At 57.8% G+C, this 11,657-nt stretch overlaps 1 protein-coding gene across 1 annotated transcript; it reads right to left on the reverse strand.

Annotated features, from left to right (window-relative positions):
• Positions 1-330: 330 nt before the first annotated feature.
• MYMK (myomaker, myoblast fusion factor) lies at positions 331-11,157 on the reverse strand. Its single transcript, XM_003911134.4, has 5 exons — positions 10,923-11,157; positions 6,452-6,566; positions 5,152-5,300; positions 1,809-1,925; positions 331-1,079 (listed from the first exon to the last, which is right to left on the reverse strand). Exons 1-5 carry the CDS (start codon positions 11,055-11,057, stop codon positions 930-932), a joined length of 666 nt encoding a protein of 221 aa, XP_003911183.1. The 5' UTR covers positions 11,058-11,157; the 3' UTR covers positions 331-929.
• Between the last annotated feature and the right edge of the window lie 500 nt (positions 11,158-11,657).

Below are 11,657 nucleotides of genomic sequence, written 5' to 3' on the forward strand. Positions count from 1 at the left end.
CCACCACCCCCGCAGTCCTTCACAGACAGGACCGCCCACCGCACAGCAGGGAGGCCCAGCCGAGGGAGCCCAGCATTTGGGCCCTGCAGCTTCTGCTCACGGGCACCGCACCCAAACCCATCACCTTTCCACGCTGGGGACGGCGTGCAGGGCTAAAAGCCAGCATGTGGGTGCTGAGGACCAGAAGCGGTGCTCACACCTCCCACACCACCCACTCTAGACAGGCAGCCCCCGTTCCGGGCCCTGAACCAGCTTTTGGTGGGGGTGGGATGACGCTTGGCTGAGTCTTGTTTTAAGGGTTAGGATGTATATAAAGTGTCTGGGACGCAGTGAGGTTGATACATTGAGGCACTTCTTATTGGTTATAATTATGAAAACGGCTTGCTTCAGGGACCCAGCGGAAGGGGTGGGGCCAGACTGGCCTGGGCCAGGGATCCAGCTGGCCCCGCTGGCCCCAGCTTCCTAAATGGGGTTGCTCGGAGCCTGAGGACACAGGACAGAGATGGTGATAGCAGTTCCCAGGAGAAAACTGAAGACATGGGAGCCCCCCCGTCATGGCTGGCACCCAGCTGGGACTCCTGGGCCGCTGGCCAGCAGTGGGGTGGGCAGACGCCAGACCTAGGGCTCCACCAGACACGCCAATGGGTCCTGACAAGGCCTGGGAGGAGAACATTCTTATCTTTCCAGCTTGGTCCTGCTGCTGTGCACCCCGTCACAACGGAATAAGCGGGTTCTTAAGAAGCATTTAGTGCAGTGTGATGGGCCCTTCACAGACCCCCGGGGGCCTCTCAGGGTATGCAAGAGATGTTTCTCCTGGATGCTCTGGGGCAGGGAAGGACAGCAGGAGCTGCAGGAGGAGAAACTGTCTGGGACTCTGGCCAAGCGTGAGCTGGGGAGGGCAGGGGCTCAGAGCCGGGCTGGGCGCAGCATCAGACACAAGCACAGCACAGGGTGGAGCAGTCCAGCTTGGCCGGGGCCCCCGGGGCTCCAGCCTTCTTGTTGACCTTGGGCAGCAGCAGAACAAAGGACATGGCCAGGGCACAGTGGTAGAAGCTGTGGACATAGGTGTAGTCCCAGTCCTGCGGGGGGCAGGCGATCAGTCTGGGGCCTCAGCCCCTCCCCACGGCTCCTCCCTCTGCAAGACCCAGCCGAGCCCCTCAAGGCCCGCGCCTCTTCCTGGGCACTGGGACACCTGCAGGAATCCTCCCCCACGGTCGCGCTCACGGTGGCCTTTCTCTCCACCTAACCCCAGAGCAGTGAGGGCCTGTACCATTCTCCAGGCTGCACTCCTTCCTTCCTCCCCATCCCTTCTCTCTCCTGTCCTTCTCTTCCTCCATCCTTCTCTCCTTCCTACCCTCCCTCCCTTCCTCCATCTCCCCTCTTTTCTCTCCTTACCCCTCTTCCCCTGCTCCTCCCTCCCTTCTCCACTTTCTCCCTCCTTCCTTCCCTGTCTCCTCCCCTCCCTCCCTCCCTCCTCCAGGTGTCGGACACCTGCCCCAGGCATTGGGCACCTGCCCCAGGCCTCTCTCAGGCTGTGCTGCCATCTGAGATGCCAGCTTTCTGTAGGCGGCCAGCTTTGGTCTCTGTGTGGCCTCCAGGTCCACACAGGCCATGGTGCTGGCGGTGCCGGGGACGGCAGTGCCCCCAACATAGCTCTGGGAGGGGTTAGTGAGCAGGGACTAATGCCTGACTTTGGCCTGGGGCTGTCAGAGTCCCCCCAACGTGGGCACAGCCCTGGTTTCCCAGCTGAGCAGAGCCACGCCAAGTGGGCTCTGGGGCACAGGACACCTCCCCGCTGGGCTTGGTACCTCGAAGAAGAAGCGTAGCATCAGGGCCAGCGCCCCGAAGCAGAGGCCGGGGCCTATCTGCTGGGTGTAGACGCTCTTGTCTGGGTACAGGCCCTTCTTCTCCTTCATCTTCTGCAGCTGCGGGGACAGGAAGCCACAGCAAAGCTTTCAGGTCACAGCACTCGGGAACGCCCCTTCCCAAACCAGCCCGAGAGCCGGCCCTGCACAGGCTCACCCCAGCCCTCTCCCGGCAGGAGAGGAGGCTCAGGAGCCTCCTGCCGCACCCAGCCTCAGATGGCTTCTGCTGGACAGGGCCCTTCACGGTGGGACCCACCAGAGACCCCACACTGGATGGCTGGGAAGGGAGCCTCCGGGCCATGTGCCCCGTGAGGACCCCGCTGCCCTCCCGCCTCTTTGGGATGTGACAACGCCACCCTTGCATGTCTCCTCTCCGCCGGAGGGGAGCCCCAGGGGGACTAGACTCCATAATTGCTTACCAAGGAAGGTGCTGGACCTGCCAGCCCAGTGTGGCCCATGGGAGTGGCACTTGTGGTGGTCCCTGAGCCACGGACAAGCATCGTTTGCTTTCCTAGTTAAAGGACCTATCTCAGTCCTCATTAGACACACTTGGCCAGCACCGCTTCTCAGGTCCCAGTGCTTAGGAAGGCTCACGTGGCCGTTTCCGCTTAGAGAGGGGTTTGCATTCCGAGGAAGATGCGGGAAGGGTGGGGCCACATCCCTGGGACCCGCCTTGTGTTTTCTAGGCCACTTCACGTGGAGTCTATTTGGGATTTGCAAGGGCAGTTTTTTCCTGGAATGAGGGCGGATTTTTCTCCCTGAGCCTGGTCCCCTCTTGGGAGGGGCTGGGGAACGACAGCCTTGTGGGGGAGGAAGGAGGGAGGGTTGGGTGTTGGCGGCCTCAGAGTGGGGCCAGGCCCATGGGGTACACTCAGGAGGCTTTAGATTTCAGTGGGATAAACTGTCAGACACACAGCGTGTGGCACAAGCGCCTGGGGGTGGGGGCAGCACCCCCTAACTGCACCCATTGCTGAGTGGCCTATGCAAAGAGCACGAAGAGCCTTATGCTGGGTCAGGTCAGGTTTCGCCATCCAGTGAATGATGAATTGATGCCCGGCTTTCCGTTTTCTGGAATTCCACTGCCAACAAGGAATTGGGCACCTGCAGTCGCGCAGTAGCGTGAAGACAGCTGGACCGTGTGACCCTGGCTGCAGTGACCACGGCTGCCAGCCCACCTCGGGCCGGTCCTGCAGTGGTAACACCAGGGAGAAGGGAGGTGCCTGCCCCAGGTCACGCAGCGGGCCTGGCACTATTGAAAGGGCGCCATCACCCAACCCTCCCTCCCTCTTTCTCCAGGACTGTCATTGCTCTACCCCTCCCAAGAGGGGATGAGGCTCAGGGAGAAAAATCCACCCTCATTCCAGGAAACAATTGCCCTTGAAAATCTAAAATAAACTCCACAATAAATGGTCTAGAAAACAACAATTTGAGTCCCAGATGCGGGGAGGTGGGTGGCCCATCTTGGGCTCCTGTGGCCGGATCTACAGTCTGAGGGCCTTGGCAGTCTCGTGGCTCTTGGTGGGAAACCCACCAGTGAATTCTCTTCTGGCCAATCACAATTCAGCCCAGTTCAGACCTGGCCAAGACCAGCGGGAGGAGCAACCTTCGGGGGCAGAAGGAAGGGAGAGCTGGGTGGCCAGGGCCCAGGGCCCCAGCACGCTCCTTGCCGCCACCCACCTTGGTCCAGGCCACTGATGCCCAGCGCTCCCTCTCTCCCTGCCAGGCAACTCCCAGGGGCCTTCTGGGTCAGCCCAGGGTTAGCTCTGCTTCCTCAAGTTGGAGACAGAAAGCAGATCCTCTGTCTCCTGCTCAAAAAGTCAAGTCCAGCCAGGCACGGTGGCTCACACCTGTAATTCCAGCACTTTGGGAGGCCAAGGCAGGCAGATCACCTGAGGTCAGGAGTTCAGGACCAGCTGGGCCAACATGGTGAAACCTCATCTCTATTAAAAATATAAAACTTAGCTGGGCATGATGGCGGGCGCCTGTAATCCCAGCTACTCAGGAGGCTGATAATCACTTGAACCTGGGAGGCGGAGTTGGCTCCATTGCACTCCAGCCTGGGTGACAAGATAGAAACTCCGTCTCAAAAAAAAAAAAAAAAGAGTCAGGTCCTGGCCCAGCCACTGCCCTACCATAATGTCCTGTTAAGTTGCTGAGGCCTCCATGCCTTAGTTTCTTCATAGGCCAAATGGCAAATCAGTTCTGTGCTCCTTGGCTGTGGGGAGGATTGGGACACGTTTTGCAAGCTGCCTGCCAGAACTCGATTGCTCTCCTCACAGCCGTGGGCCCTCCTGCACTGACAGCTGCCCTCTGGCTTGCTGGGTACCCTGTGGTCCTGACTGGGGCTGGCAGTGTGGCTGGGGTGGACCAAGCCAGGTCCTCTCATAGCACTTGAAGCTGGGACCCTGAGACTTCAGGTGGCATCCAAAGAGGTGAAATGCAGCAGACAGATGTTCAGGTAGTGCCTCGGCTGCTGCAGGCCTGGAGGGCAGGCTCAGGCTGAAGCCTGCTGGCCCCCCAGGTCTGCGAGACCCCTGCAAAGGTGAGCTCCCTCCTGTTCTGGGGTCCCAGGAGATGCCCTGGGTCTATTCTGCCCTAGGATCCCTCTTTAGCTTGGGCGAGTTTGAGTGGGGTTTGGTCCTGAGCCAGGAGGGCCTTGATAGGACGGAGGGAGCAGGGAGCACTGAGGACTGTGTGAGGGCCTCATGGGTGCCAGAGCCTCGCAGCTCTGCAAGAGGCTGTCTGTGCTAGAAGCTCTGGCCCGGGCTTCCTCACTCTCATACCACACTCTCCCTCCTGGCTAGAGCCAAGTCAAGGCTCACTCCCTCCAGGAAGTCTTCCCAGATTACCCCAGGCCATTTTCCAAGTTAATGTCGCATCTCTAAAGCAGCTGTAGTAAGAGTGATGATGAGAGTGATAATAAATAGCTCCTATGTGTGGAGCACATTGGAAGCCAGGCTGCATGCCAGGACTTCAGGTGCCTGAACCACCCCATGAGACAGGCAGGGGGCTGTAATGACAATACCTGCTTTACAGGTATGGGCATGGAGGTGAGAGGTTGGGTAACTGGGGCTCAGTCTGGAGCTGGTGAGTACAGACAAGAGTCACACACTGCACAGCCGGGGCACCTGATGGCCATTTTCTATGTGTTTTCACTGAATTCCTGCATCTACCCATTTGCCTGTGAGGCAGGAGGTAAACGAAGATCCAAGGCAGGAGGAGTCAGACAGGGGAGAGGTGACGGGCCTCCTGGGTCCCCGTTCATCGAGGCTCACACAGTACGCACCCACTTTGCCGCAATGATGAGGATGGCTGTGCCGATGGGGCCTGAGTATACCCCGTAGCCCCAGCGGTCGTGGTAGATCCTCACAGCAATGGTCAGGACGCCGAACATCACAAATGTTGACCTCTTGGGCTCATCAAAGTCGGCCAGTGCTGGAGGGGCCAGGGAGACACTGGGGGAGGTGAGTGGTCCCTCTCGCTCCTCCTGGCTGCCCCCCACCCCGCAGCCCCCAGGAGGCAAACTGTAGGTGCCCTCTCTTGGCATCCCCTCAGCCAGCGAGACCCTGAGGCCCAGCCTGGTCATTGAGGGGGTCTGAATTCCAGCCAATTTGAGAGGACAGGCAGCCTGCTGCTTCCCCCATGGACACAGCAGCTTGGATGGTGCTCCCAGCACCTTGTTTTAATAAATAGACCACAGCTAGTTGTGGTGGTTCAGGTCTACAATCTCAGTAGTGCTTTGGGAGGCTGAGACGGGAGGATCGTCTGAGACCAGGAGTTCGAGACCAGCCTGGGCAACATAGCGGGAACCCCATCTCCACAAAAAATTCGGTGGGTGTCGTGGTGCATGCGTGTCATCCCAACTACTTGTGAGGCTGAGGTGGGGGGGATGGCTTGAGGCTGTGAGTTCGAGGCTGCAGGGAGCTGTGTTCATGCCACTGCACTCCGGCCCGAGTGGCAGAGTGAGACTCTGTGACTAAAAATCCATAATCACTATGCAAAGTGAATGGGATCGAATCTATCCCATAGGATCGCAGGACAAAGACACTAAGATTCACGGGAAGCAGCGAAGCCCCTCCCAGGCCTGGTTGGATGGCAGGGAGCCTTCAGGTCATGGGGACCTTGCCACAGACAACAGTAAGTGGAAAAAAAACATGGTGGGACAGGGGGCTTATGAACGGTCCTGCCTCCCAGGCTGGATATCACCCGCATGTGTGGATGTCTGTATGAAAGTCTAGGAAGCCAATTCCCTCAGCAGTGAACAGCGGTCCTCCCAGGGACGGAGCGACAGGAGGGAACACTTTCAGTTTTTCCTTTGTCTGCCTCTGCTGCTGAAACGTGTCACAACAAGCTTTTACTAAATGAGTCATTTCAAATGGATATGAAAAATTGGCATCAAGGCATTTAAGAGGTGTATATTCTTTTTCATAGTCACAACCCTGAAACCCCGACAAGGGAAGAGGTTTCTGGGGATGGGAGTGAGTGGGGCTGGAGGGCTGGGACGGGGCTGGTTTGAGGGTGGGCGTATGGACAATGGGGAGCCGGTCCTCGTCCGCAAGGCTTGGCTGCAGGGGGTGGCCACTCACCCATCAGCGAGACCCACATGCTCAGGGCTGTTCCATAGACGCTGAAGTATTCCAGGATGTCGTGTCGTATGAAGCACAGCACAGACAAGCCGGGTCCGTTGCAGGCATGGTGGAGCTGCCGGAAAACCCACAGGCGGTCACAGCACAAAGAGGCCGGGGCTGGTCCCCGAGCCACGGCCCCCAGAGCGCCAGACCACGTGCTGGCTGCGAGAAGTCACTTCGGGGTGTCACTTAATGACTATGTGCCTCAGTCTCCCCATCTGAAAAATGGGGGTACTGCCGAGCACTCCCGCAGAGGGTGCTGTGGGGATTAATTGGCTCATGCCAGTGAGGTGTTCAGGGGCTGGGGTGTGCCAAGGGTTCACTGAATGTCACCTCAGCAGAATTCGCTCATCTGCACTGGCAGGACTGGGTGGAGACTGAGTGATCACTCAGGTGAAGCCCGCTTAGGTGGGGCGGTCTCCGGGGGGACCCTACATGGCTCTCCCTGGACCTTCAGCATCTGCGTTTCCTGGAAGCACAAAGCAGCGAGTTCATTCGCCAATCTTTGGATGTGAGGCCAGAGCCTCTCTGGGGGCTCCTTTGGTCTTCGGGGGCTCCTGGGACCTTTTCTTGCACACATTACCCCTCTGATGACTGGTCTACACTGCAGCAGCGTTTGCAGGCTCGAGTGGGCATCGGAACACCTGAGGCCTGATTTAGACACAGGTTCTGAGCCCTGCCTGAGAGTTGCTGATTCGGGAGGGCTGGGTTGAACAGAAAAACGTGCATTTTGAACAGATTCCCCGTGGCGCTGCTGCGGCTGGCAGGGCCCACATTGAAAGCCAGGCTGCAGCTCCTGGTTTCTGTTGCCTTAATGTGGATGAAGATCTCGGAGACCCCCTCGCAGAAGCTGAACACAGCCCCCTAGGCTCGTCCATCCCTGCCCTACACTCTCGTAGTCGCCTCCCCAACACCCACTTTCATGGCAATTTTTAAAGCAAAACGCTTATAAGGGAGTGTTTTCCAAGCAGTCAACTACTTTTCTACGGAAAACAACTCTCTCTCCTTTTGCATTCGCATTTCATCATTTTAGGTAATATTTAATTACATGACATAATTATTTTGACAGGTTCAACTGGCACAAACAAGCCTGGGAACCAGCACGGGGGACTCTTGGTCAGCCCAGCTCAGCAGGAGGAGCAGGCGTGCTGGAAAGCAGCCCGTGTCTGGAGGCGACAGGGACACCACAGATGGAGCGGGGGCCCTGGGTGATCTGGGGAGCGGGCAAGTCGGGGTCAAAGTGGAGTGCTCCTACCAATGGCAATTGTACATGGCCTAAAGGGAAGGTGCACCTAGGAGGCATTAATAGAGATCCAGCATCTAAAACAAGGGAGGAGGCAGTCCTGCTTCTCTCTGTTCTTGTCAGGTTCATCCAGAAGACTATGCTGAGCTGTGTGTGGCGCACCTTTCTTGAAGTGAGACTGGCAAAGACGCGGCTAGAGGAGAGTGACCAGCAGTGGACATGACTGTTTACCTTGGGGACAGGGAAGCTTCAGGAGGGGCCTGATCAAGGTGCTTACACTTCTGTGGGAGACAGGAGTGAGGAGGACTCCGGCCCTAGGCTGTTCTCTTCTCCTGGCTCCCTCCCATCCCCGACCCCAGCCCCATCACCTGCTGTCTGTGCACCTCCCTGGAGCACAGATTGTCACGTGTGATTAAGGCATTCACTGTGAGATTCCCTTGCCCTGTCAGGAGCAGGAATGGCTCTGTCTGGTCCCAGCTGCATGGACGGCTCCCAGCATAGAGTGTTTGCTGCGTGTGTTCAGGGATGGGGAGACCAGGCTCTGAGCAGTCTGAAGGAGAGCTGGCCCACCCTGGGGACCCAGAGCCTCTGCCACTAGGTCCTTGGCTCCTCCCGATGGTGGGAACTTAGCTCTGTTTGACAGGTGGGGAAAGTGAACTTCAGAGCAGCACTGACTTCCCAAAGAGGTGAAACATAGCAGTGCTTGGCACCCTGCCATCCTGCAGTGCAGGGGCAGACCTGGCCCAGCTGGGGCACTGGCGGGGTGGGTGTGGCTGGGGGCCCGGTGGGTCGGAGCTCAGTCTGACTTCACAGATGCCCCCAGCTCAAGTGAGTAGCTGGCAGGGGGAGCCTCCTCTGTTGTATGGGGATGAGCACACCGTCTCCGTGGGGTTTGCACCCACAGCAAGGCGTCTGGCACAGACATGGAGATTGTCATGGGAGGGGCCTGATTGGAAGGAAAGGGACGCCATGCGGACGGCAGAGCTTTGAGAGGGACTGAGTGTGGCTTTGAGGCCGGAGGACATTTGTCACGAGAGGCAGCTGCCCCTGCCACTCTGGGTGGGGTAGGGTGGGGCCCTTGAGACCAGTGCAGAGGCAGCTGTGGGGCCAGCCGAGGCCCAGGCAGGGAGGGGTGGCCTGGTGGGTGCTTGTGGTTTGCTGGGCTATGTCTAACAGGAGTCTTGAGAATAAGACTCCAGCTTTTCTCCCTGTGCTAAGGCCCTGGGACCTGCAGAGAAATCCTGGCTCTGCTCTGGGCCTCGGTCTCTCATCTGTCCAAGAGGCTTCCTAGCCCTAGCCCAGGCTGGAGTCCCAGAGGAGCGAATGCAGTGGCATTTGGGTGAGTCGGGAGCTCTGAAGAGTTTGATCTCACAGTGGCACAAGTGACTCTGCCTCTCTGGGATTCGGTTTCTTCATCTGCCAAACGGGAATCAAGATCCTGGGCTTGCGGGGGAGGTGAATCAGATGCTGTGCACAGAGCCCCGCCCAGTCCCCTACCCTGGGCGCTGGATCTCGAGGTGGAGTCAGAAGCTCCAGGGCATCTGGTTCAACAACGGACCCAGCCTGCCCCAGGCCACTGTCACCCTTAGGAGCGGCACACACTGGAGGGGATGCCTTGCTCCCAGCCCACGCGCACACACTCAACTTCTGCTGTTGCAGGCAAAATTGGACTTGACTAATTCAGGATGCAGGCATAACATGTGAATACACACTTGCAAACACATGTGTGAGCTCACGGGCCTCACTCGCTCAGGACTGCCTGTGTGCACTCACATGCACTTGGCATTCTTGCCTATAGAGGCCCTGCTGCTGCAGAAGGAGGCTGCCTGGGGAGAGGAGGTGGAGTTTTCACAGGTTGGGCCCAGCACTGCCCCAAGAAGGAGGCTAGTGGGATGCTTGCCTCCCCGGAGCAGGTGTTGTGCTGGGGATTGGGCTGTCATTGAAGGAGGGGTCTGATGGAAGGTGAGCAACGAAGGTTTCGGGAGAGCAAGAGGTGGGGCACCACTTGTAGGAGTCCAGCAGTGAGGGCATGTTAGCGGAATCAGAAAGACCCAGAGGCAGGAAGGCAGGGGGTACCGAGACACATAAATGATGGCTGAATGGAGAGATGGTAATAGATGAATAGCTCACAGGTAGATGAATGGGTAGATATAGAGATAGATGGAGAGATATACATAGAGAGAAGTTGGAGAGGTGGATAGACACCAGAGAGACACACGGAGAGTCAGGGGACTACAACCAGTGAGGGTGGGATCAAGAGCTTGAGAGAGAGTGAATTCCATGGGAATCGAGTTCCACAAATCAAAAGAGAACCAGACAGACAGAGAAAGGAAAAAAAGAGAAACAGAGAAAACTAGACATAGAAAACCAATACGAGAAACACGGAGTGAAAGAGACCCAGAGAGAGAAGACAGGGGACACAGGGGTCCCAGAAACAGGGACCTCAAAAACAAAGACAGATGGGGTTCCAGGTGCTCCACTGAAAGACGGATAAAATCACCCAATGACAGGTACCAGGAAACAGCAGGAGAGAGCCAGAGAGAGAGAGAGAGAGAGAGAGAGAGAGAGAGAGAGAGAGACAGCGGAGACAGTCAGCCAGCCAGACATATAAATAGAAAGAGAAAGACGGACCCACAGAGAGAGAAGTAGGCCCCAGAAGAGGGAGAGACCAGCAGGCCCTCCTGAGCCAGGGAAGCTCCAGGATTCTGGAAATCAGACTCACTCACCCCAGCCTTCACACTCCCTAAACCCCACAGACCCTTTCCCAGGCCTGGCTTTCTCCATCCACCTCTGCTCCATCGTGGCCTGTGGGTAGAGCCGGAAGAGAGGTAGGGAGCAGAGGTGGCCCATGGGCAGCCGTGGGGGCATTGATTAGCAGCTGAGAAAAGGGGCACCCTGGAAGGGCTTACTCTCAACTCAATGGCCCTGCTCCACCCCGGGCTTGGTCTCACACAGGCAGTGATCCCAGAGCAACTTCCTGGCACAGATGGGAAAACTGAGGTCCAGAGAGGGGAAGGGACTCCCCCAGTCCTCTCTCTTCAGTCTCCAGACCCCAACTGGGCTTGCTCTTTCATTTTCAAATCACTTCTGCCCATCACTCAATACAAGAACGCTGTGGACAGACAGCCTCTCCTCTATCTCCAAGATGGGGCACGTGCGGGTCTTCCTCCCGGCCCCCAGACTCACCGCCACGAAGAACAGGGTGAAGAGGTAGACCATGGCCTCCATGTGGAACCGCCTCTTGGCCGCGATGCTGACAGTGGGGAGGAAGGCCAGGCTGCTGAGGGTGGGCAGGAGTAGCTTGGCCACCAGCGTCCCCATAGGCCTGGAGGGAAGCACTGGCTGGGGCGGGGTGGGTGCTGGCGCCCTGGGTCCCCAGCACAGGAGCACGAAGGGGGAAGGCCAGCTCCCTTTGGGCAGGGCTCTGATGGCAGCTGCGGGGAGCGCCCACGAGAGGGTTTAAATGCCCTGGACGGAGGCGGGGATGTGCGTGCACATGTCAAGCAACACATGGGGAGGGCCGACAGCTGACGCGCCACGTGACCAGCACTTGTCTCTGATTTTCTCTTTTCTTTTTTTGAGACGGAGTCTCGCCCTGTGGCCCAGGTTGGAGTGCAGTGGTGTGATCTCGGCTCACTGCAACCTCCGCCTCCCGGGTTCATGCCATTCTCCTGCCTCAGCCTCTGGAGTAGCTGGGATGACAAGTGCCCGCCACCACACCCAGCTAATTTTTGTATTTTTAGTAGAGACAGGGTTTCACTGCGTTGGCCAGGCTGCTCTCAAACTCCTGACCTCAGGTGATCCGCCCACCTTGGCCTCTCAAAATGTTGGGATTGCAGGTGTGAGCCACTGCATTTGGCCTTCTCTTTCTTTCTCTCTCTCCTTCCTTCCTTCCTTCCTTCTTTCGTTCGTTCGTTCTTC

Source organism: Papio anubis, chromosome 13, assembly GCF_008728515.1.
Source record: "Papio anubis isolate 15944 chromosome 13, Panubis1.0, whole genome shotgun sequence".
NCBI lineage: Eukaryota > Metazoa > Chordata > Mammalia > Primates > Cercopithecidae > Papio > Papio anubis.